Genomic DNA, 25,984 nt, shown 5'->3' on the forward strand with positions numbered 1-25,984 from the left:
GGCTCTGGCAGCACTGGCAGGGACAAGCCTTGGACTCAGAGAAACAGCTGCCAGGAGGCACAACTCCAGGCAGCAGAGAGCCAGAGCAACCACAGCTGCTCAGGGAAAGGGAGAAGGGTTTAGAGAAATGGTTTTGAAATTGGAGCCTTCAAAAAGTCACTTTATTTTTCAAGCCCATTTTAAGTACAATCACCCTGAAATAGAGGGAGGTGCAATGAGCAAAGGGCACCTGTGTGGGGACCAGCAGGTCCGACTGCACTGGGGCACAGGGAGCCCTGTTTTCCCTCTGGGCCCCCAGTGTTCAGGCTGAGAGCAATGCTGAGGATGAGGCAGCAGCACAAACCTCAGCTCAGAAATCAAAAAGCTTAGCCAAGTTGTGACACAGGAGGAGAAGTGGTTTTGCGGGAATTCCTAAGAAAATAGCATAGGATTGACTCAGGGGAATCTGTCCCAGCTTGTCAATGCCTTATTTCAACAGTCCACAATGCCCAGAGTGAAGGAATGTCCAACAGCAGCCCCATCAGCCCCTTCCTCTTGCTGCCATTGGCAGACACGCGGCAGCTGCAGCTCCTGCACTTCTGCCTCTTCCTGGGCATCTCCCTGGCTGCCCTCCTGGGCAACGGCCTCATCATCAGCGCCGGAGCCTGCGGCCAGCACCTGCACAGCCCCATGTTCTTCTTCCTGCTCAGCCTGGCCCTCACTGACCTGGGCTCCATCTGCACCACTGTCCCCAAAGCCATGCACAATTCTCTCTGGGGCACCAGCCACATCTCCTACACAGCATGTGCTGCTCAGGTGTTTCTGATTGTCTTCTTTATGGGAGTAGAGGTTTCCCTCCTCACAATCATGTGCTACGAGCGCTACGTGTCCATCTGCAAAGCCCTGCACTACGGGACCCTCCTGGGCAGCAGAGCTTGTGCCCACATGGCAGCAGCTGCCTGGGCCAGTGCCTTTCTCACTGCTCTGCTGCACACGGCCAATACATTTTCCCTGCCCCTGTGCCAGGGCAATGCCCTGGGCCAGTTCTTCTGTGAAATCCCACACATCCTCAAGCTCTCCTGCTCCAAATCCTACCTCAGGGAACTTGGGCTCATCGCTGTCAGTGTCTGTTTGGTGTTTGGCTGTTTTGTGTTCATGCTTTTCTCCTATGTGCAGATCTTCAGGGCCGTGCTGAGGATCCCCTCTGAGCAGGGCCGGCACAAAGCCTTTTCCACGTGCCTCCCTCACCTGGCCGTGCTCTCTCTGTTTATCAGCACTGCCATGTTTGCCCACCTGAAGCCCCCCTCCACCTCGTCCCCATCCCTGGATGTGGCAGTGTCAGTTCTGTTCTTGGTGGTGCCTCCAGCCCTGAACCTCCTCATCTGCAGCCTGAGGAACCAGGAGCTCAGGGATGCCCTGAGGAAAGTGATGACTAGGATGCTTCTCAGAAGCAATAAACTCTCTCTTTTCTGCTCCAGAACCTTCAGAATGTAACACCTTAAAATCTCGGCCTTTTTTTCCCTCTTTGTCCATATTTCCACTGGTGCTTTTTCTTACTCTTTTTCTGGTGTTATTCTGCTTTTTATAAAGTACTGTAGTACTACTCCTAGCATTTCTACACGAACATCTACCTTTCTTTTGAAACACAAAGACTTTCAGGAGGCTTCTTCCCTGTGCATTTGAATAAAAACAAGGGGCTGCCCTGACCTTTGTGTGCAAGGTTTGTTCCTCAGCCCTTCTCTGGCTCTGCAGGGGCAGTGCCTGTGGGCAGAGCTGGAGGGAAGAGACTCCCAGCACAGCAGCACGGCCAGGGACAATGGCCCAGCCTCTTCCCACCTCTGCTCTTCCCAGCTCCACACTCCTTTCCCAGCCTTTCTGAGGGTGCAAGGCCGGAGTGCTCGGGCAGCTCGGTCACTGTCCTGCTGCGTGTCCGTGCTGTGACCACAGGCAGGGACAGGCCACGGGCACTGCTGGGACACAGCCGGGCTCCAGCACAGCAGCTCCATCAGCAAAGGGCATCTCCTGGGGGCAGGGCAGGAAGGCTTCACTCTCCTCCAGAGCTGCTGTCAGGAATGTGCCCCAGGAATGCCCTGGCAAAGCAAACCCCAGTGCCCAGGGGGAGGGGGGAGTGTGCAGGGGGGGCACGCAGCAGTGTCCTGGCACTGCCAGAGCTCCTGGGATGGACCTGAGGGAGCAGCAGAGCAGGGCCTGGGCTGTGCCTTTGTTCCGGGCACAGCCTGGGAAGGTGCCCAGGGCAAGTGTCCCACACCAGCCCCTGCCACCAGCAATCCCAGCACTGGCCTCTGCCCTCCCCTGCAGGAGGTTGTTTGTCCCTGCACGGAGGGACACCAAGTGACCAGGCCAGCAGTCCGTGTTTGCTGTGTCCTGAGGAGCCTTCAGCAGTGCATCGAGTGGGTGTGGGGAGATGAACCCGAGTGAGCACAAACACCATCAGCAGCACTCGGGGCTGGCACAATTCCAGGGGCACAAACAGTGCCCTGAGGCCACTTCACTCCCAGAGTAATGTCCTCTGGGAAAGCACCTGAATTCTTTGCTGGGCTGTGCTGAGAACTGCATGGAGACAAACGTCCAGGGCAGGGAGGCTCCAGGGAAAGTGCTCAGGACAGCCAAGGGCTGCACAGAGAGACACTGGAGTGGTGGGTCTGTGGGGAGAAATCACAGCTGCCTCCCTTGGGAATTGCCCCAGGACCTGGACAGGCCTGTGCTGTGTTCTGGGCACTGACCTGGAACTGAGGGATGTGGAAAAGGCCTCTGGTGTCAGGGATGTTGGGAAGGCTGGGCAGGCACTGGCATTTGTCCCTCAGGGATTCCATGAGGGTCCTGCCAAGATGAGCTCTGCTCCTCCTTGGAGCCCTTCATGGGCACAGAGGGCTGAGAGACCTTTCCAGGACAGGCTCAGGCCAAGGAGCCCTTGAGTCTCTCAGCCCCCCGTCGGTGCCTGCTGGAATTCAATCCCCCTCCCCATCCCGCAGCAGCCCCGCATTTCCCTCCTCCAGCCTTGCTCTCCAGCACAGCCACGGGGGCTCTTCGGGCTCTCGGCTTTTCCTGCAGCCACCGAGGCCAGCTGAGCTCTGCCTTCCCCACACTCAGCCCTGCCCAGCGCAGGCAATGCCCAGAAATTCCCTGTGTGTCCCTGGCCTTGCTGTCAGCCCCGGCAGCGGCTCCGTGGCCCCTCTGTGCCCCGCTGCCCCAGCCATGGTGCCCCAGCCCCTGTGCAGGCCCAGCCCAGGACAGGAGCGCTGCGGGTGGGAACGGCCCCTGGGCCCTGCTGCCCACAGCAGCCTTGGGGCTCTGCGCTGTTGAGCTTTTGATGGGGTACCCTTCCTTCCCGGACCAGGGTGAGAGAGCAGAGGAGGCTGCTGTTCTGCTGAGTTCTTTATTTCATAGTCTCACAGCTTTCTTGAAGGCAGAGTTCGAAGGGGGTTACATGATAAAGGCAAGCAGCAACAGCAAACAGCAGGCAAAACCAGCTTCTTCTTCTTCTATATGCTCTATATGCTCTATATATTCTGTATGCTCTATACTCTTTATGCTCTAGACTCTAGACTCTATATTTTTTCTTGCAGAAGTGTGGATTGTATTTGTTAATTGACCAATAAGATTAACACACGATTTTAGTTTTCCTTTTCTTAACCTATCCTGGTCTAATTCTAACAGTTGTAAGCCTTACACCAGTGTTAGACAGGTATTACACAGATTTGCATGTACAGTTTCTATCAGTTCTTATTGTTTATGTGAACACTCTATCTAAAAAAACTGAACAGTACAGTTCTATCTAGATTTTGTCTAAAGTAAAGAATTCTGTGAAAAGGTAACACTGCTGCAGCAAGAACTGTGTTTAAGGTCTCTGCTGCAGCTTTTCAATGTTTAAGGCACTTAGCATATATTTCTACTAAAAGTTAAAAATCTATATTTCTATTTCACTTTGGTGTGACTTCATGTATCTCAGCTTGTCCAAAGGTTTTAATTCAACCCCTGTGCTTTGGCTTCCCTCTGGGCCTGAGTCCAGAGGAGCTTTCACTCCAACAAAACAGAACACTACAAGAAACGTAAATGGTGCGGGAACTCATGAGAGATTGAATTTTCCCTGATTCAACTCAAGGATTAATGCCATAGACTTCTGAGTGGAAGAATAATTGATTCATTCTCCTTAAGACAATAAATCAAGAGAATAAATTAGACTTTTGTATCAGGTCTGAGTGAATAGATTGCATCGAACACAAGTTTTTCCTGTAGGATTTTTATTTTACTTTGTATTTTCTCAGGAGGTTGTATCAAGGCAGAAGAATTAAATTCAAGATATTTGTAGCAAAGAGATCTCTGCTGAACTGATTTTTCCAAATAAACATATCCCTTACCCCATATTTCCATGACTGTAAGTTTTTTAATTTTGGACTCTAGTATATTGTACTGTATGTGTATTCAGAATACTTTGCAACAGTTAAATTTGCTTAAATTTCATTTCAGACATTTACTTAATTTTAAGAATTCACCTAATTTCAGCCATCTTTTAAAAAGTATTTTCACACTTTTATTTTTTTTTGTCTGTTACCTTTTCTGTGAGGAGGATCATCATTTGGGTTTTCTCTTGGTACCTCACTAATGCACTCTGAGAGCCATGTTCTGTGTGATTAATGTAGTAGTGATCTGGGGTTCATGGATGGCTACTGCAGTAAACTTGATGGCCAGTAGTGAAAACAGCAAAAATAATGATGAGAGGAGCCACAGACGTTCTGCTGTCTGAGAACTGTGAACTGCCAAAATCAAAAGGTCAGTGTTCTTCTGGTTCAGAATGCCCTTCAGTTGGAGCTGGAACATACTTTGGGCTAAGAGCCTGAGCACAAGAGGCTGTAGCACCTATTTTGTTGAGCAGTTCCCTATTTCCCTACTCCATACTCCACTGCATTCCAGCATGTGATTTGCTGAGCTGTAGAATGTCCCTGAGTGGTGTGATTGCCTGGAATGCTTGAAAATTTGGCTTCACATTCCTCAGTTTCTTTTCAGCATTTTCTGTTCCCCTTGTTGCCTCACACCAGCCCGTTTTACTTCCAGATGGAGAACAAGGTTACAAAATACAACTTCTCTTCCTGTGTACTTAGAGGGGTTCTCACCTGTAATAATAAATGAAATAGGTTTCATTCCTTTTGATTCCTCCTGGTATGATGCAAAGAGAGGAAAGGTAGCCGGAACTATGGCTTTTTGGGGTGGCTGTTATACCAGAGCCCTGGATCTGTATTAGGGATATTCGTGTTGGCCAGACTGTCTCAGCAGAAAGAGGGAGGAGTGGAATATTAATGTCAGGAGCTCATCCCTGTCCGTGATTTATTAAAAGAAGCCTAGCTTCATGTCTCAGGCCCTGAATTAAATACCTGCAGTTTGGCTGCATGAGTTTGTATCAATGGATCCCACTTCTGTCCAAGGTCTGAAGGCCAGGGAACTGCCTTTGTCACCTCTCCTACTGGCACTGCTACAGGAGAAGGAAAGAAATCCAACTAATTTTTAATCATCTAATGTGTCCCTTTTGGATACAGAATTCACTGAGAGCCATAAATACAGTGCATGGCTTTAATAAAGCACAAACGTGAATTTTAAACCACACCTGGAGTTGATGTTGCTTGGACTGAATGTGTGCGCAGCCCAATGTTCCTCCTCATCGTCCCTATTATGAATTTCTGCCATTTTTCCTCTTCATTCCTGTCTGAACAAAAGCAGACTTTGTGTCACTGAGTTGAGAACATCCTTCTCAGGCATCAGGAAACTGCCCCATCTCTTTGTTCACCATCTCGAGTGCTTTTCTCACTCAGAGAGGATGGTAACACCACAGGGATTCCTGTACTGACTGTGAGCAGCAAGCTTTGGCCCTGGTGAAGCTGAAGGACCATAAGGCAAGGCAGGAATTTGTTAAGAAGTTCTCACTAATCCCTGGATTTGAAGGAATGATGGAATAAACTGCAAACCTTTTGCTTCAGGCACTGGAGCAGATGATTTTTCTAACAAATAATATTGTTTTGAGTGTTACCGAGCTCATTCATGTTGTGAGGGATTTTTTCTTTAGAAAAACATTGATTTCTTTGTACCTGAATAGCACAGCTTTTGAACAGCTGGGTGCTTTTGTGTTCCTTCTCCCGTTTATGATGTCAGTGTGCCTTTTACTGCATATCCAAGGACAGCTTTTAATTTTTCTCATTTTTAGCTTCACTTCCTAGTTTTTACAGTTAAGTGCATTTTTTTATGTTGTAGGTCACCTGTCACATTTCCCTCAGGCAGTATCTGTACACTGCAAGTAATTCAGCCTCTCTCTTTCTGTTTCATCTCATGCTAATGGCTGGGAGATGTTATCTGGGTTAGCCAGGCTAAGGAACATCCTGTTCTTGCCTGATTTTCTTTAGCTGAGAATCCTCTGGCTATCTCACTGCTCCTTGGAGTATTATGTTGCTCTGGGTTCTGCAGATAGTTATCTGAGGTGTGAACTGGCCAGATGAATTGCTGCCCTTTGTAAATGGCTCTGTTTAAATTTCTGTGCTATCTTGGACACCGCTTAAGGTGTTGGGTCCTCCTAGCTTCAGGTGCTGTAAATGGGAAGATGAGAAATTCCTTCCCATCACTGATGAAAGTCCTGGCCAACCTCAGTATCAGGGGAGATCTGCAATGTGATGAATTTCCTTTGCTGCAGCATCTGTGCCACGATTTTCTCCCTTGTGTTTGATCCTTTATAACATACACAGCTACATGTTTTACTTATGGAAAATTTGGGAGCATGGTGTGTTCAGTAACATATTTTCAGTATATATAACACGTGAATGGAAAAAGGGAAATGCAGCACAATGAATGTGTTTTGGGTATCTCCTGTGATGCCTTTTCCTGGTCTTAAAATCAAGAGGCATACACGGTTAGAAGGGGAAAAGGGATTTTACCTTGGTATTTATTTTTAAGGATCCTTAGGTGTACACGTCCAGGTCATATGCATTGAGATGCACCCTGCCGAGTCTGTCTCTGTCTCTGTGTCTCCGTGTCTCCCCCCAACATTGGGTATAACATTATAGGTTTTACTAATTAGCATATCTATTAAAGATTCCCCAATGAGAGGCTCAAGTGAGCCCCCCTCCCCAAGGAACCTTCCCTTGGATGGTTCTATCTTGGTTTACAGAATGTGTTCTGGAGAGGACCTTGGGGTCTGGGGCACACTGATCCCTAACTACGAAGCTTCTAAAATGTTTAGTCTCTTAGCTTAACAAACAAGTCTAAGAATGTAGGCAAAAAGCACTAGGAATACAGAAGTTGTAAAAGGTAAAACAGGGGTATAAAAGAAAAGGTAAAAATCTTCATGGCATCACCTGCAGATGTTGAATCTGTCCACAAGAAGAGATTTCTAAGAAAGTTTTATTAATGAACATTGCATCATTGCTTTTTTTATGCTTGCAGCTGCTCAGAGGGAAGGAAAGCCCCACGTCTCTCTTACACTTGTTGAAACACAGCATGATTTGTTGCTGTATATAAATTTAAGCTAGCTATTTCTCATTTGACTTCATTTTGCTTTGTGCCAAGGTCCTCTGGAGTAACTGAAACAAAAGTAAAATGCCTGTTCTGATGTAATGACTGAATAAAATGTAAAAGGATAGCAACAGTCAAATTAGATCCCCTTGCTGCTCATTGCCAGGAAGAGCTGGTTCATTAAACCAAAGCAGGATGGAAGTGATGAGCAATGTGCTTGCTTAAAGGATTCCTCTCTTGAGAGGGTGATGGTGTCACCTGGATCCTTGAGATCATCATCTGCTGCTTGCTGACTGCCGCTGAGGAACAAGCCTCAATGTCACCTTACCTGTCTGTGACCCATCGGCCTCGGGAAACAGCTGCTTTCTCTCATGCTGCACTGGTTTGGAAAGGAAGGAAGAGGCAGGAAAATTGTGACTTTCACCTGTGTGAGTGCTTTGGTGGCAACAAGATTGTGTCTTTTTAAGTGAGAAAGCGTGTCTCCCTCTTAAAAAGCCTGGTGCTTGTTATCTTTGCTAAGCAATTGCAAAGAACCAATGAAATAGAGAGACAGTGTTGTGGTGGATATTAACTTTTAATGAGCTTACAGAATAGAGCCTCTCATAATTGGAATTCCTTAGCTCTACATAGATATTGAAAATAAGAATGTAGTGAAGTTGCTATATCTGCTAGCAGATGATTTCCAAACACTTAAACCCAAAGGATTTAAGATTTATTCTGCTAAGAAATTGCTTGGGACATACAACTCTTGGACAGTAACTCCATTTCATGCTAAGTAGACATCATCTGGTTATGTTGAAATGTAAAGACTCAACTGGGGTCTTGCTGAAAGCAGTGGTAGAAGTACTGTTGGCTTTGCTAAACGCAGACCTGGGGCAGTGGGAACTATCCTGGTGCTGGGAGACAACAACGTCTACACGGAGGCGGGGGTGGGGGAAATCACGGTCAGGGGTTGGCCACAGTATTTTAAGAACTATAAAGGACTTGGAATGGCCTGGGAAATTCTGTTCTGGGTAGAGATGATGATAGGATGGGTCAGCATTTAGGAAATGCTTATTAAATGAAGGGCACGCAGGGAGGTGAAGACATTGAGTTAAGGTGAGGAACAAGACCGGGGCACCGCGCTGGGGCCCCACGCACTTTTCCAGCCCGGCCGCCCCCACGGGCCGGGCCCCGCGGCTCCCGCTGCCGCCCCCCAGCACGGGGCTGTGTCCCAGACCCCACGGTCCAGCCCGAGGGTTGGGGGCGGCAGCGGAGCTGCTGGACGGAGCTTCCAGCCCCGCCAGCCGCAGCTCCGATCCCTTGGGCCGTGATGCCGGGGACGGATGTCCGTCGGCGCTCGGGGTCTGTCAGCTTTTGCAATGCAGAGGGAGAAACTGAGTCCCAAGGGGTGTCGGTTTCCATCAATCGCTATTTCTCCTCTCTTTTCCATGACGGATTTCACAGCGCTTCCTTTCACCCCAGAGATTTGGAAAACAAAGTTCCCGGCTGCCCCGGCATCCCTGCAGCTCTCCACAGCTCCAGCCTCGTCCCTCCTCTCCGTTTCCTTCTCTCCAGTCTCTCCCGCCTGGCCCTGCCGGCTCGGAGGAAGGAGATTCCCCCGGCACCCCCTGCCTCCTCCTCCTGTCCCGTGGGGCGCAGTTGGTGCTTCTGGAGCCGCCTGCCCGCGCAGCCGGACCCGCCCTGCGGCCGCTCAGCGCTGCAGCCGAGGGAATGAATTGCAGGCACCGCTGCGCTGGGCTGGCCCTGGCCGGGTGCCCGGGGCCACCAAAGCCGCTCTGGCACTCTGCTCACAGCTGCAGCACACAGAACACAGAAGGAAAGGCTCGAGGGCTGGGATCGGGGCAGGGAGAGCTCACTCACTGCTCACTGTCAGGGCCACAACAGACCCAAGCTGAGGAAATTAATGGAATTTATTTCCAAACCAATCACACCAGGACAAGGAGAACCAAAACAAACCCTAAAAAACACCTTCCCCACCCCTCCCTCCTTCCCGGGCTCCCAGTCCCCGCTCGCAGTCCCTCCTCTGCCCTCCCTGCACGGCAATCTTGTCCCCAGCCGTGACCTTGGCTTTTGCCTCATCCCGGGATCTCTTCCCGGACAGGAAGAACTTTCCCCAGCACAGATTCAGGCCGTGGCGGCCTTTGAGGCTCAGGGTGTTTCTCCTGCAGCTCCTTGCAGGTCTCCTCTCCCCGTGCCGGCTCTCCTGCGCCACAGAACTCTGCCGGCTGCAGCTTTGCAAACGTCAGGTCCAGGTCTGGATGTTCCTGCACGATTTGCTCGAGGTCCTTGGGGGCTGCAGCCGATCCATTGTTGTTGTGTTCCCCCTCGGCACGGAGCCCATGGATCTGATGGCCCCTGGCCAGGGCCCGGCACAGGAGGTGGAACTTGGGTGCTGCTGCAGCGGCGCCGGGGGAGCCCCAGGACTCGCTGTGGCCGCTGTGGCAGCCGCAGCACAGCCCGTTCCCAGCGAGGAGCCCAGGGCTCCGTGGGGCTCTGCAGGACCCCGGCCCTGGGGCTCGTCTGCATCAGCCCGGGCAGCTGGGCTGGACTTGGCTTCGTTTGTGTCTCTGGCTGCCCTGGCACAGCAGCTGCCCTGGCACAGCAGCTGCCCAGCGCCCAGGGGACAGCAATGGGAGCGGGGCAGGTCGGGGTGAGCTTCAGTGTCTGTGCCCGGCAGAAATGCCAAAGCCTTCCCTAAAGAGCAGCGAGTGCTGCCAGAGCACAGGATGCTGCTGCTGCTGCTGCTGCTGCTGCTGCTGCTGCTGCTGCTGTTGCTGGTGCTGGTGCTGGTGCTGGTGCTGCTGCTGCTGAGCACGGGACGGCCCCAGGGCTGATGTCAGACAAAGCCGAGATGGGAGCCACAAACAACGGGAGGAGGAGGAGGAGCGAGGGGGGAGGACGGCTGGAGGAGCAGGAGCAGGAGCAGGAGGAAGAGGCGGGATAAAGGGGGAGGAGCGGGAGGAAGAGGCGGGACAGAGGAGGCAGGAAGAGGAGCCTCCGTGTGCATCCATCGCTCTCTGTGTCCGCAGCTCTCGGCTCTGGGAGCATCTCTCCCCCCATCCCGCAGGTGACCGGGGAGGGGCAGCTCGCCCCAAATATCTTGGGCGGTGCCTGGGGTTGTTTCGGGAGAGGGGATTTTTGGAGCTTGGAGGACTCCAGCACCGAGCCCCAAATATCTTTGTTGGTTCCTGGGGGAAGGGGGGTTTGGTGGGGCGGGGGTGGAGGGGCGGATGTTTGGATCTTGCAGGGCTCCAAATGTGAGGCACAAATGCCCCTTGGGGGATATTGGGGAGCCCCCGGCACGCGGGGTTTTGGGGGTCCCGGTGGCGGCTGCCGGGAGAAATGGGATGGGGCGGGATGGGGCCCAGGAAGGGTGGGATGTGGATTGGGGTGTGGGATGAAGTGTGGCGGAGGGGGATGGGCGGGATGGGGCCTGGGATGAGGCAGCCGAAGGTTGGGGATGACGAGGCCGGGGGGACCCCACTCCTCAGGGGCCTGCGGGGTATCCGGCAGCTCGGAGGGAGTTTTGGGGCACCCCTAATCCTGAGGGGGTGGTGCTGGCAGCGGGGGACACGTGGCTCCGGCAGCTCTGGCCCCAGCTGAGCCCCCCCCGCCGCCAGCGCCCCCCGGAGCGGAATTTGGGGAGGGGGAGGTGGGGGCGGCCAGGCCGGGCCCCCCCGCGCTGTCCCGGCGGGGGCCGAGTGCGGGCGGGAGCCCCGCGGGGCCCGGCCCTGCCCGGGCACGGCTGATGCTGCCCGCCCGCGCTCCGCACTGGTCCGGACTGGTGCTCCCAGTGCCGTGCGGGGCGGGGCCGCTCTGGGGACCCCCCAGGGCACAGCGCGGCTGCTTTGGGGCTGTGGGCAGCGCCCGGCGCTGGGCATGGGGCGTGTGGGGGCAGCTGGGGCCGCACTGGTGGCACTGGTGGTGCTGGGAGCCCCCCCGGCCGCGGGGTGCGCGGTGAGAAGGGGGGCGGGTCTGGGACCCCAAATTGAGCGAAATGGGGAATGGAACCCCCAAAGGGAGCAGGAGGGGCCTGGAACCCCCAAAAGCAAGGCCGGGGGAGGGGAGGTGGGGATTGGGGATGGGGAAGGTTCAGAAGGGGGGGGGAAGAGGGGGCTGGGACCCCCAAACAAAGCGGGATGGGGATGGGACACCCAAATTGAGCTGGAATGGGGCTGTGGATTGGGGGAACGCTGAGAAAGAGGAGGAGACAGGAGGGAAAGGTGGGATTGGGACAGCAGAAGAGCGGTTCCATGGGGGTCCAGCCCTGTCCCCCAGCACCTGAGCCCTGGAGCAATTCCCTGGGGCTCTGGGGAAGGGAGGGATCTGCACACAGGGTCCCCAACCCCCCTGTCCATCCCTGGGGCTGATCGGGGCTCCCCCCACACAGCAGCCGGTGCTGCGGCAGCCGTGGGGCAGAGGGGGTGGGAAAGGGGGGGCAGGGTGGGAGTGGAGGAGGAGCCGGGAGGAAGAGGAGGGAGAGTGGAGGAGGAGGAGCTGGAGAACCACGAGGTTCCACCGCCCGCCCACTGTGTCCGCAGCTCCCCCAGCCCCGGTAGCATCTTCCCCCCCATCCTGCAGGTGAGCGAGGAGGGGGAGATCACCCCAAATCTGTCGGGGGGTCAGCAGGAGGGGTTTTTTTGGAGGGGTGTTTGGAGCTTGCAGATTCTGGAATTGAGCCCCAGATGTCCTTGCATGTCCCTGGGAGGGATTTTTTGGGCCAGAGGGGATATGTGAATCTTGCAGGACTCCAAAGCTGAGCCATAATTGCCCCTTGGGGGTCTTGGGGGGTCCATGTGAGGATTGCCCGGTACTTGCAGGGTGGGACATTGGCTTTGGGGATCCCCAGGAGAGCTGGGGGCTGGAACACGGGACCCTTGGAGTGGGGAGAGCAGAGAGGGACGATACCAGAGCTGGGGGACCCCCAAGAGCCTGGAGGGGTGGGGGGGCCTGGAGAAGAGGTGGGGCTGAGACCTCTCGGCCCTAAAAGGGGCGATGAGGAGAGAGGGGAGCCCCAAGTGCCTGGAGTGGACGGAGGCTGAAGAGGGGACCCTGGGACCTCTGGGAGCCGAAGCAGAATCAGGAAAAAAGGGGCCTGTGGAACCCCCAAAACCCCTCAGCATCCCTAAGCAGGACCCCAGAGAGGGGGATCCCCAGGACCCATGGGACCCCCAGAACTCAAAGTGAGGAAACAGGAAAGGGGGAACTCCTGGAGGCTTTTTTTGGACTCACTGTCAATTTTTTGTTAGTTTCTATGGACACCGTTGACTTCTAGAGATGGACTTGGGCAGGAGGAAGCCCCAACCCAAACCACTCATCCCTTGTTTCTCCCCAAACCAGGATTTCCCATTCCCAACCCTTGGCCAGATGGAGGAGGAGGCTGTGAGGAAGAGGAAGATGCCCCAGGACACCCAGGCAGGTGAGGAGGAAGTCCCTGCCCCTTTCCCCTCTCTCCTGCTCCATCTCCCAGCCCAGCATCGCCCCCGGCTCCAGGACAACCCCGCTGCCGACGCCGTCATGCCGGGGATGGACTGGGGGGATCTCCTTCCCCTTCCCTGTGGCACACAGGCAAATCCCATCCTCTCCTTGTCCTTCCTCCCCAGACAAGGAGCTGAGGACAGAGCCCAGGGAGGACAAATCCCCGCGGCAGAACCTGGTGGAAGAGGCCATTTTGAGCGGCTCCACAGCGCAGGAATCCAACAGGGAGGAAAAGCCCCGGAGATCCCGCAGGAGGAGGGGCTGCAAACGCAGCCCAGGGAGCTGTGAGGAGGAAAGACCCACCCTGTGCAGGGAAGGCATCCGGAGATCCAGCCAGAGGTCAGAGCTGGTGGTTCATGAGCAGCTTCACAATGGGGAGAAGCCCCACAAGTGTGGGGAATGTGGGAAGAGCTTCAGGTACAGCTCTGAAGTGATCCGCCACCAGATGATCCACACAGGAGAGAGGCCCTACGAGTGTCCTGAGTGTGGGAAGAGGTTTCAGACCAGCTCCAATCTCCTCCGGCACCAGCGGATTCACACGGATGAGAGGCCCTTCCACTGCCCCAACTGCAGGAAGAGCTTCAACCAAAACTCCACTCTCGTCAGGCACCGGCGCATCCACACCGGGGAGAGGCCCTACGAGTGTCCCGAGTGTGGGAAGAGGTTTCAGACCAGCTCCAATCTCCTCCTGCACGAGCGGATTCACACGGAGGAGAGGCCCTTCCGCTGCCCCGACTGCAAGAAGGGCTTCAAGCAAAACGCCCACCTCGTCACCCACCGGCGCATCCACACGAGGGAGAGGCCCTATGAGTGTCCTGAGTGTGGGAAGAGCTTCTCAGAGAGTTCCTCCTTGATCAACCACCAGCGCATCCACACTGGGGAGAGGCCCTACGAGTGTTCCAAGTGTGGGAAGAGGTTTCACACCAGCTCCAGTCTCCTCCTGCACCAGCGGATTCACGCGAAGGGAAGGCCCTTCTGCTGCCCCGACTGCAGGAAGGGATTCAAGCAAAACTCCCACCTCGTCAGCCACCGGCGCATCCACACCGGGGAGAGGCCCTACGAGTGTCCCCAGTGTGGGAAGGGTTTCTCCACGAGCTCTCACTTGACCAAACACCAACGGAGGCACCGCTAAGGGAAGCCCTGCAAGTGCCCCGACTGTGGCAAGAGCTTTGTCCTCTGCTCCAACTCCATCTCCCGTCAGAGGACCCACATTGGGAAGAGCCCTGGTGACTCACATTCCCTGTGATCCGTGTTGGGAAGACCCCTGGCTGGTGCTCTCCATGTTCTCCTGGATCCCTGGAGGCACCTGGGTGAACGCAGGGGCAGGAACATCCATCGGGACTCAGATCAACATTGGAAATTCATTGGCAAGAGCTGATTTTTTACCTTTACACCCTAAAATTTTCATCTGCTCTGTCCAACTGTTTTCTCTGGTGGTATCAAGCAACCCTGGATGATCTTGGAGATCTTCTGCAGCCTAAGTAACTTCTGTGTTAATCCTACTGAAACAACCAAAATTGGAGTAAAAATAAAGAAATTAAGCAAAGAGATCTAAAGCGGCACCATTTTACCGGAAGTTGGGGGTGAATTTGGGGTTCAGGGGAATATTTGGGAGGATCTGAGTGTTGTGGAGCCATGAAGCCAGGCAGATTGGGGCCACAATCTCATAGTTGTGCTGGCAGAACGTGTCCACCTGAGCCCGTCCGTTCTCCAGGAATTCTGGTTGTCTGTCCCAGTCGCTGGCCTGGGTCTCGCCCTTTGGGGTGTGACCTCCAAAGTGCCCAAATCGCTGCTGAAGTGCCTGAGCTGCTCCTGGCTGTGGATGTTCCTGTCCCCGAGCCTGTCCTGGGGGCGTGGAGAGGGTCTGGGGGCTCCTTGGGGGACTGGGACGGGCTTTTGTGGCTCTTGAGGGCATTTGTGGTGCTTGGAGGGGCCTTTTGGGGTGGTCTCTGAGAGAGTTTTGGTGATCTTGGCTGGGTTGTGTGGCTCGGAGAGAATTTTGTGGTTCTTGGGGTCATTTATGATGCAGAGAGTGGTTGGGGGGGGTTGCTAGCCAGGAGCTGTGGGGTGGTTTGAGGGGTCTGGGAGTGACTGTGGGCATGGGAGGCGGTTTTAGGGCCTCTCCCCCAGACCCCAAAGCAGCCAATAGACCCCACCCCCCAAGATGCTGCTGTGGGTCAGGGGCTCTGTGTTGGGGTTCATCCCCCTGGCGCTGCGGGAGAAGGTGAGGGGGGGTCCCCAGAGGCTGTGTGTGTCCTCCCAGAGCGTATGTGACACTACCCATCCCGGTGTCACCCCTTTTCCCTGCCCACAGGGCTCCTGAGCCAGCCCCTGCTGCCCCGGGAGGGAATTTGGGGAGGGGGCAGAGGGGGTGCGCAGCCCCCGCCGGGGGATGACCCCGGCCCAGCGCCCTTCGGTCAGCACCGAGCTGGGCTTGGGGCCGCAGGAGGAAGAAGCCGATGGGAAGCAGATCCTGCAGGGGGGACAGGGCTTGGGCTCAGGGCAAGGTCCTGCCCTGCACACCTGGCTCAGGTGTGAGCCTGCCCCGGGAAGGGAGCGGGACATTCCCATCCCCACGGATCAGGGCTGGGAGCAGCGCTGGGAGCACGGACATGGAAATACTGGGAGCGACTGGGAGCGCACTGGGGGGTGAATTATCCCCCCCAGCACCTTTCCATGCTCGCTGGGCCTCGGCCTTGGCCAAGAGCCCCCGGGCTCAGCTGCTCTGAGCTCAGGCGCTGCCGGCACCCGCAGCCCACCCAGGGCCGCCCTGCCCGTGCCGGGGCTGTGCTGGAATTCTCTGCTGCTGCTGGGCCACTCGGGGGCTCTGGCCCAGCAGGAAAGGTGACCCTGAGCCAGGAGCTTTCCTTGGCCGCAGCAAAGCCTCGGTACGGAAAGACCTTCCCAGCGCTGTGCCCTGGGCCGGGAGGGATTGTGCCACCAGAGCTGTCCCTCCATTTCTTCTGCCAGGCAGCTTTAGCACAGGAAAAGAGGAGAAGCCAGAGCTGCCTCTCAGCTTTCCGCAGTCCTGCAGAGGAATCCTGTGTGGGAAGCACCCTGGGAACAGGGTTGAGGTGCCAGGGCAGGGGAATTCAGAGCCCTTTCCTCCGCCGTGGGCCCAGGCTCTGGCCCTTGCCCTTTGCAATGGCCCTGCAGCTGCCAGAGGGGCCTTTTTGGCTCAGCTGAGAGCAGTCCTGCTGCAAGGCTGTCCTCGAGCTGCTTGGGCTGCACATGTGCCCAGGGAATGCTCATTGCTTGCAGTCTCAGGGGCTGTGGGTGTGCAGGTGTAAGTACTGCAGGAGGGAACAGCTCTGCTGGGGGCAGTTCTCTTTTTCTTGGTGGTTTTTCTGTTGAATGAACGTTCCCTGCCAGCTCTGGGCAGAGCTCTGTAGCTGTATGTGCCACTTGTCTGTGGCACTGTGGCTCAGGAGGTGGCCAAGGGGAGCTTGGCCGAGGTGTGGGCAGAGGAATGGCCATCAGGCCAGGCTGGGGGGTCAGCGGCCGGTCAGTTGCGTTGCGTGGCCGCGGCTCTGGAGGCTTGTGTGGGAGCGTGTGCAGGGCTGGAAGGCTGGGGCTGCCGCCGCTGTGTCCCAGAGCCGGGAAGGCCGGGGCTGGCCCGGCCCTGGCCCGGCCCCGCCAGCTCTGGCAGCTGCCGGCGGGGACACAAAGGGCAGCTCCGAGCTGCGGCCGCTGCGCTGCGGCCGCACAAAGGCAGCGCCCGCAGAGCTCCAGGGCAAGGTCCTGGCCCTGGCTCGGGGCTGGGCCGGGGCCAGCGGCAGAAAATCAACTTGCAGCTTGGGCCCCGCAGCAGGGAGGAGCAGCAATTGCTGGCTGAGAGAGACTCTTGCCAAGGGCCTGCGGGGCCGGGCCCCAGGGAACGGCTTCCCGCTGCCCGAGGGCAGGCTGAGATGGGATGTGGGGCAGCAATGGTTCCCTGGCAGGGCGCTCAGGGCCTGGCACAGGCTGGCCCCAGAAGCTGCGGCTGCCCCCGCATCCCTGCAAGTGTCCCAGGCCGGCTCGGCCATTGGGGCTTCCTGCCCAGGAGGGCTGGGCTGGGCTGGGCTGGGGCTGCTGAGGGCGGGATGGGCTCTGCCTGAGACAGCTGAAGGCTGCGCATGATGAGGCCGGGGGGACCCCGTTCCTCAGTGGGTTCTGGGGTATCCCCCATTCCTGAAGGGATGTCAGGGTATGTCCTGTTCCTGAGGCAGTTTTGGGGTCCCCCCAATGCTTTGGGAGGGGTTCTGAGAGGGGGCCTCTGGTACTTGGAAGGGGGACCTATTGTCAGGGAGCCGGGGAGCCCATTTTGGGAAGGATGCTGCTGTTTCTGGCAATGTTGAGAGGTTCTGAATGGCCTGTGGGGCCCTGGCTCTCATTTTGGGACTTGAGGTGAGCCCATGGGCACAGCAAGGGCTGAGGAGAGGTTCCAAGCTCCCATTTGGGAAGGAGGGATTGAGCGGGTGCCTCCAATCAACTCAATGCCAGCCCCAATGTGTCGATGGCAGCCCCAAATGGCTCGATCCGTCAGCCCCAAGGACCGGCTGTGGGGAGTCAGGAACCACAGAAGGGGAATTGGTGTTCAGGAGGGGTGGCATGGCATGGCATGGCATGGCATGGCATGGCATGGCATGGGGGTGGCATTGTTGGGGTGGGATGTAGTTTGGGAGGGATGGGGTGGTTTGGGCACTTGGAGTGGGGCACTCCAGGGAGGGAAAGCAGGAGCTGCGTTTGGGGAGTCTACTGCTGCTTTTTGACAATATAGGGGTCTCTAGGGGGCTTCTGGGAGGTTGCAGTGAATTTGGGGAAGGTGCCATAAACTCCCTGCAAGTTGGGGGGCTGTGGTGAAGTCCTCCATATTTTTGGGAGGGTGAGAGGACCGCACCTGGGAGGTGATCCTGTTGCTTTGCACCACTTCAATGGGGTGAGAAGCAGCTTGGGAGGGAGGGAGGGAATTCGGAAGGAAGGAAGGAAGGAAGGAATTCGGAAGGAATGAAGGAAGGAAGGAAGGAAGGAAGGAAGGAAGGAAGGAAGGAAGGAAGGAAGGAAGGAAGGAAGGAAGGAAGGAAGGAAGGAAGGAAGGAAGGAAGGAAGGAAGGGAGTGAAAACAATGTAAGTACTGAATGAAACAAAACCAAAGGTAAATAACTGAGTTCTCTTTAAAAAAATATCAATTCCCTCTGAATCCAAAGCTACAGAAGACTTTTCACTCCACATTTGGGTTTTGCTTTTCTCTCTCATACTTCTTCTGGTTCTTTCCTTTTTTCTCTTGTTTTTAATAGATAACCCCTGCTAGGAAAGGAATGCAGAGCAAAAAGAGACCCATTTCTGGCAGGCAATGAAAGTGTGGGCTCCTGGTCTGGTTCCTTTTGTGTGGGTCCCTCATCTCTGCGGCACGGGGGGAATAGCAGTACTGGGAGGCAGCAGCGGGCTCAGGAGCATCCCGCTCTGGCAGCTCTGGCAGCTCTGAGCAGGTGGCACATGTCCTGCTCTCCTGCTGCCCTCCAAAGCACAGAATCCGTGGGCAAGTTTAGGCACAGCTCTGGGCACAGCCAGCATGGCCTGGGCACGGGAATGGGGGGCAAAGCGGGCGGGATCCTTCTGCAGCTGCCTGGTGGTTTCTGCTTTCTGTGCCCAGAGTGCCAGGATGTTCTTCAGAGGTGCTTGTCCATGCAGCCCTTGGCCAGGCCATCCTTGGAAGAGCTCTTCAGTGAGCCTTGGCTGCAGGGTGTTCATGTGCCCTAGAGGATGGCAGAGCCCCACGGGCACAGTGTGATCCAGGGGCCTGGCAGGTGACAGCCCCACCCATCTCTTGGCAATCAGTGGCAAAGCAAAGCAGACTATTTTGTCCTGCCTGTAGCTGTGAGCAGGGAGCATCAGAAGGGAACCCGCAGCTCTTGGGCTGCAGCTGAGCTGGAGGCCTGCTCTGGCAAGCACTGGTGGCCACCATCCCCCCTGGTTTTGCTTGTCTGGTTCACTGATGGCTGGGGCCTTGGGCAGAACCCTGAGAGCCTGGTGTGGCCCCAGGGAAGGAGAAGGAGCCCCTGGAGAAGCTGTACCAGGTGGGGCTGCTGCTGCTGGAGCCACCAAGGACGAGCTCAAGGACCACAACCTCTTCCTGGAGCTGGCCAGCGGCAGCTGAAGATGATGGCCTTTGATTCTGGCACCTTCTCCAAAGACACGCTGCACGGCCACTGTGCAGGTGAGTCCAGAGCCAGGGGGATGCTGCCAGAGCTGGGCATGGCACGGCCTGGCCGGACACCAAAGGTTCCCCCTTTGCTGGGGTGGCTGCAGGGAATTCTGCAGTGGCTGCCAATACATATGTGTCAGTACAAAGCTCTCAAGGGACTGATTAAAGCAGAGGATTGGAGACCATGACTGCACAAACCTCTCAGAGACTCAAGTGTGGAAAAAGGAAAGTACCTTAGAAAAAACAGAAGTACCTTGAAGCATTAATGAACTGTTGTTAATGACCAAGGCTCTCAAGGGACTGATTAAAGCTTTAGCCCTATTGCTGCTACATGGACAGGGAGTATGTGGATTCTTGAACTGAAACAGCAACACTTGTTGTGTGCACATTCCAAATGGGATGCTGGATTGGATGATCAGGGAGAGAGGATAAAATCGGTTGCTGCATCCAGCAGGGAATTAAGGGGAGGGTTAGACAGTAACTGGTTGGATAAAATATTTAGAGGACTTGGATTTTCCCTGACTGATGGTTGGCCTCACTTTTGCAAAGTCTAACTGGGATCAGAGCAATACTTGTGCTTATGACACTTGCTTTGAGCTGTGTAAAGAACATGGTTGTGAAAGCAGCTGAGGAACTCGTGGGATGTGAGTAAAGGAGCAGAGTGAATCTTACGAAGGCTTGAAGGGAAGAGAAGCTTCACAGCCCTCCAAGGGGGGGAGATTTGCCAGATGAAAAACCGTTTGCACCTGCTGGGTTCATGCAATGCTTCTTCTCCAAAAGCCACTGGCCATGGAACCGCACAGGGCTGATTCTGTAGGCAGCAACCAGCCCAGGTGTGCCAACTTTCACCAGTTCACCGGGCAGTCAGGGCTGGCTTTGGGGTCAGCGACCCCCAGGGACCCCCAAAGAGACCCCCAGGGTAGAAGAACGGATGTGCAAAGGGGTGGGGGAAATCTGCAATGATTTTGGGGCAATGATGATTGTGTGTGTGTGTTTCTTGTGGGACAATCTGGGAATGTGTCTGTGAAACACAGTCTGCAAACAGGAACATTCCTGAACTCGGCACACACGACTTTGGGAGGGGCTCTCCCCTCGTGCATCCGGCCCAATAAAGAATGCTGCTGCTTCGTGCTGCGCTGGTGCTGAGGAGGTTTTGTTTCACTGAAGTTTTGGTAACACCTCTGTGCCTGTGTCACAGACCCACAGAGCAGCTGTGATGTCAGAAAGGGGCTGTGTGACATCACAGAGTGGGCTGCGACATCACAGGGTATTGGTGTGTTGTCACAGGTAGGGCTGGTTTGTCCCAGAAGAGGCTGTGACATCACAGAGTGGGCTGTGACATCACAGGGTGGCTGTATGACATTATAGAGTCAGCTGTGACATCACAGAGCAGCTGTGTGGTATCACAGAGAGGACTGTGACAACACAGATGGGTGCTGTGACATCACAGAGTGGCTGTGACATCACAGAGTGAGCTGTGACATTGCAGATAGGGCTGTGATATCACAGGGCAGAGGTCTGACATCATAGAGTGGATTATGACATCACTGAGTGGTTGTGACATCACAGCATGGCTGTGTGACATCCCAGGGTGGCTGTGTGACATGCCTGGGGGTTGGATGCCATGGCAACCCTCAGCAGTTCCAGTTCCCTTGGAAACCCCCCAGGACCCATTGCTGCAGTCAGGCTCCGTGGCCACTTGCCCGCAGAGCTGTGGCTGCCCTCGGCTGCCATGGCAGCCCTCAGGACAGAGCGGTGCCGGGCTGGTGCCAGCTACAATTGCAGTGACACTCGCTGATGCCCTCAGGTGCCACGGCAGCGGCCACAGGGACCCGTTCCTCACTTTGGTGCCACGGACACCAACGCTTGGCCCCGCTGCCATGGGCATTGGCACGGTCACCTGCACTCAGGGCCCGTGGCCGGGCACTGCTGCCATGGACACGGGCACGGAGCCCTGGGCCACAGTCGGCTGCCGTGGCCACCGGCCCAAGGTCCCGTGGCCAGGGCTGGGGGCATGGAAAGGAACCCGTGGAGCCGTGGTGATGGTGGGTGGCCATGGGGTGCTGCTGTGGGCTGGGCCAGAGGGAATTTCCTTGCCAGGCCTTTCTCTGGGGCTGTGTTTGGCTCTGTGCTGAGCACAGCGTTGCTCACACTGAGATGGTTTTGTTCTTGCTGAGCTTGCACAGAGCCAAGGCCTTTCCTGCCCCTCGTCCGGCCACGCTGGCGAGGGGCTGGGGGTGCGGGGGAGCTTGGCAGGGGTCACAGCCAGGACAGGTGACCCCAACTGACCCCAGGCATATCCCAGACCACAGGACATCATGGCCAGTGTATAAAGTGGGGGGAACAAGGAGGAAGGGGGGACATTCCGAGTGAGGGTTTTTGTCTTCCCAGGTAACACTCAGGCAGGACAGGGTCCTGTTTTGCTGGTGGGCAGGGCCAGCATCAAAGACACAGACACCAACTGAAGGAATTGTGCAATTTATAGAATGCAAATCTGCAAAAAGTTACAAAAGCATAAGCTCAGCAAAGCACATCATCATTAGCAAAGAATCACAGCAGGAGCAGCTCAGCAATGCCCCCAATCATCAGTGCCAAAGATTGCCTGCAGTGATTAACCAAGATCCAGCCCCAGTTCCCCTCAGACTTTACCATCACCCAGAGCCACCCATCAGCTGGGGGAAGCTGTCCCAGCCAGGGACTGGAGAGCCACTCCCGGACACTGGGAATTCCTGCAGCTGCCTCCAGCCACAGCTGAGGCTCCAACCCCGCTGGGAGAGGGCCCAGCTTTGACAGTGCTGGAGAAACAAACTGACAGCACTTCCAGTGCGGGAACATCTGCTTTCATCCTCCTCTGGGCTTCCTCCTAAGCCTGGCCAGGGCTCGAGGAGGAGCCAAGGGAGCTGACTTTGACCATACAGCCCCAAACAAGGCCAGATGTGGCCTTGTCCGGTTTCTAAATACAGAAAGGTAAATCTGTGTTTCACCAATGCACAGGTACATAGAACGTATTGTTAATAGTACTTTGTACTTTAATGAGTTAATGAGTGGGATACAAATATAACCGTTGGTTGGAAGGTTCATCAGGAGGTCAGCTTTGGCCCAGGGCCTGGTGTTCAGGCCTCAGTCAGGCCTGGTGTTCAGGCCTTGGAACTTCACTCAGTGCTTTGACCTAGAGATGAACTGCAACCTTCATAACAATTCTTCTAATAATGGAGTCTTAGATTTAGCTATTAGGCATAAAGGCAGCACCTCTTGTTCTCCAATTAAGTGCTGCTCAAAGTCATCACTCAGAGCTATAATTCACATTCCTTTTAAAACATGCCTCATTAGTTGCTATTCTCTGTTATTTATCAAATCCCCCTTTTTTCGTGAGACTGTGTCTCTTTTTGGACAAATCTCAGTGCTCCATTTCTCAGCACAAAGTGTCACAACAGCTCTAACATGGAATCATAACACACCAAGTGCTCACACTGCAGTGATGACAGTGACTGCCACAAATGCATTTTGCAGCAGCCTCCAGTTTGGCAGCCCCAAAGCCAATCCCAGCAAGGAGAATTTTCTTCTTTCTGCCACTCTTCTACTGCTCTTTCCATCGAGGTGATTCCTGACGGTTGGACTTCAAACCCATCACTGATAACAGTGCAGCATTCCTGTCCTAGAATAGCCCAGGCTCCTCCTTGGCCAGCAAGCAGATAATGCAAGGCCATGCGGGTCTGCAGAGCCCCCGTTTGTGTTTGTTGGAGCTCACAGGATGTGCTGTTGGATATTTTAACAGTATCATTTGCTGCTTCTTCTAATAATCGATTTAGCTCGTTAATGTGAACTCCACAGGATGAGGCAGCGCATGTGGGGCACAGGGTGAACCAGAATCTTTGGCTTTCTGAAATCCAAGGCACTCTTTGGGTGGAAAATGTTCTCTTAACATCAAACTCTTCCTCGCAGTTGTTGCTGAAGCAGCCTAAAGGGAGGCATCAATATTTTTCCTCAGTCTCATTCGGGTTAGGAACAATAATTCCATTGTCCATGGAGCTGGCACCGTTTTAATTGCAGAATAATGCCCCCAAGGTCCTTTGCTGTTCAGCTTTACCGCGGTGTCGGGGGTAACAAGGCTTGGTGGGTCCTTTCCCCTTCGGCTGGAGAGGTGCCGGGTCCCAGTCCCTGAGGGGCACCCAGGCTCCTGGCTGGAATCCGTGTGGAAGTCACTCAGTGTCACATCAGCCTTCACACGGAGCCCCGTGGATCAGAGCATTTTCCAGAGGGGCCGGGGGGGCAAACAGGGAGATTGGGTCCGGCAGGATCTGTAAAACAATATCCTGTAACATCTCCTTGTTCTCACACAGAACACTTGGCTGCAGGGACACATTCCCATCGTTCTGCCCAAGTTCCAGGATTCAAACAGTGCTGTCTTTCCCCAGAGCTGTTCCTTCAGCTGCCTCGGGAGGGCCATTGAGCCTCTGGACCCACACTCGGGCTCCATTATTAGGACTGCTGGAACCAAACCCTTTATCTCCACCAACAGTGGTCATTTGAGGTGGATCTCCTTTTTGCACAATTGTTTATAAAACTGCAATATCAATAATTGTGCTGGCCTGTCATGGAGTTAAATAATCCAATCTTGTTCATTATCATTTAACAGAATTACTTTGATCTCTCCTTGATAATCTGCATCAATTCCTCCTCCCATGACATGAACGCTTTGCAGGGCCAAGCTCCAGCGAGCAGTTATCAAACCAAAGTGTCCTGGAGGAATCTGAATTCCTATTCCTGCATTGATAACTCTCCCTTGCTTCTGATTTATCCCAATTAATCCTGATGCAGGAAGGCCCAGCCCTGCAGCCTCTGGGGTGGCCCTGTCAGGGCCCATCGCACCCAGAACGATTTCCCAGGAAGTCCAAGTCCCCCTGTCCATGGGTGGATTTGCAGACTGGGTGCAGCCGGGCACACCCAGGGGTTTCCATTTCCCCAGCAGGCCCATTGTTAAGGCTATGGAGCACATCTGGGAGATGGGTTCTCCATTGGGATGGGTTCCCATCTCCTCATTTTTTCAGCTGCTCTTTTAACAACCCCTTCATCTGTTCAACCAATCCTGCAGCTTGTGGATAATCTGGGATATGAAAAACCCAGCAGTCTTCATCACTGTCTTTTTCACAGGAACAGACAAAGCATTCCAGATCACAGTATCAGCAAACCCTATAAAAACAGCCAATTCCATCCCTTCCTCCTTTATGCGTTGTGTGCAATCTCACAAAATTTACCAGTGACCTTTGGGTCCTGGCCAGTCATTTTCTGGAGGGTATTTAGTGTGACATCCCTGAGCAACCATAGCTAAAGAATTTGTATTGTCAGCACTATTTCACATTATTATTTATTATCTATACAATATAAATATTATTTTATATATATATATAATATGATATTATTACTAGTTAACTTGCACAAAGACATTTGAGCTCAAGATTAAAAACTTCTTCTATTGCTCCATGTGGGAGCGTTCCAACAACAATTGTTCCTTCTGTTGGTGCTGTTTGCAATACGCTGTAAACAAAATCCATCCTCCTCTTCCCAAACCCACAAGCTCTTTTCCTTTTTCCATGTCCAATTTTTGGATGCATTTTAAGACATCCAGCGCTTCAGCTCCTTTTAACCGACTGCCCCACTGCTCTCACGGTGCTCCGACCTCAGCCCACTCCAGAGCCAGCGAACTCCAGGGAAGCTCTTCCCATCCAGGATTTCAGACAGGACTGATTCCTTACATTTACATTTAAAAAGTGACATTTTGGTGTGATCTGGCCAGACTACACCAATTTTGTTGAACCAGTGGGCAGGGCCAGCACCAAAGACACAGACACCAACTGAAGGAACTGTGTCATTTGCTACAGCTCAAAGCAGCAAAGAATCACAGCAGGAGCAGCTCAGCAATGCCCCCAATCATCAGTGCCAAAGATTGCCTGCAGTGATTAACCAAGATCCAGTCCCAGTTCCCCTCAGACTTTACCATCACCCAGAGCCACCCATCAGCTGGGGGCAGCTGTCCCAGCCAGGGACTGGAGAGCCACTCCCGGACACTGGGAATTCCTGCAGCTGCCTCCAGCCACAGCTGAGGCTCCAACCCCGCTGGGAGAGGGCCCAGCTTTGACAGTGCTGGAGAAACAAACTGACAGCACTTCCAGTGCGGGAACATCTGCTTTCATCCTCCTCTGGGCTTCCTCCTAAGCCTGGCCAGGGCTCGAGGAGGAGCCAAGGGAGCTGACTTTGACCATACAGCCCCAAACAAGGCCAGATGTCGGATTTCATGGCCTTGTCCGGCTTCTAAACACAGAAAGGTCAATACATGTTTCACTAATGAGTGGATACATCTATCACAGCGCTAATAATCATGCATATTTCGGTAATGAGCAGCTACAAAGATAACCTTTGGTTGGAAGGTTCACCCAGAGGTCACCTTTGGCTCAGGGCCTCTTGTTCAGGCCTCAGTCAGGCCTCTTGTCCAGGCCTTGGCACTTCAGGGATGTGGTTTAGTGCTGGGCTTGACAGTGATGGGTTAATGGTTGGACTCGATGAGCTCCGAGGTCTTTTCCAACAGGAAGGATTCTGTAATTCCAGGATTCAGCCAGGTCCATGGCACCAGCATGACTTTGCCCCAAAGTCTCCTCTTGCTCAGCTCTTGTGGCCCAAGGCTTCAGCTCCTTCAGCTCCTGGTGCTGAGCTGCTCATGCTGAACGAGACGACTCAGAGAGAAGAATACAGCTCATCCAATTCCTTCTGGCACATGGAGAGGGAAGGCTGTGAAAAGAGGAGCATTGTTTGCTGTGGCCTCCTCTGTGCCCT

The 25,984-nt window shown here is 54.5% G+C and overlaps 1 protein-coding gene across 1 annotated transcript in view; it reads left to right on the forward strand.

The window, feature by feature from the left end:
• Positions 1 to 501: 501 nt before the first annotated feature.
• LOC309585679 (olfactory receptor 14J1-like) overlaps positions 502 to 25,984 on the forward strand; it is a gene marked incomplete at both ends in the record, with an annotated part of 39,022 nt that continues 13,539 nt past the window's right edge. Inside the window, one exon of the mRNA XM_082303590.1 lies at positions 502 to 1,404. Coding sequence (XP_082159716.1) covers positions 502 to 1,404 — 903 coding nt within the window. The remainder of the gene's footprint in view (positions 1,405 to 25,984) is intronic.

Source organism: Coloeus monedula, assembly GCF_965178545.1.
Source record: "Coloeus monedula genome assembly, contig: HAP1_SCAFFOLD_110, whole genome shotgun sequence".
In the NCBI taxonomy this organism is placed as follows: Eukaryota; Metazoa; Chordata; class Aves; order Passeriformes; family Corvidae; genus Coloeus; species Coloeus monedula.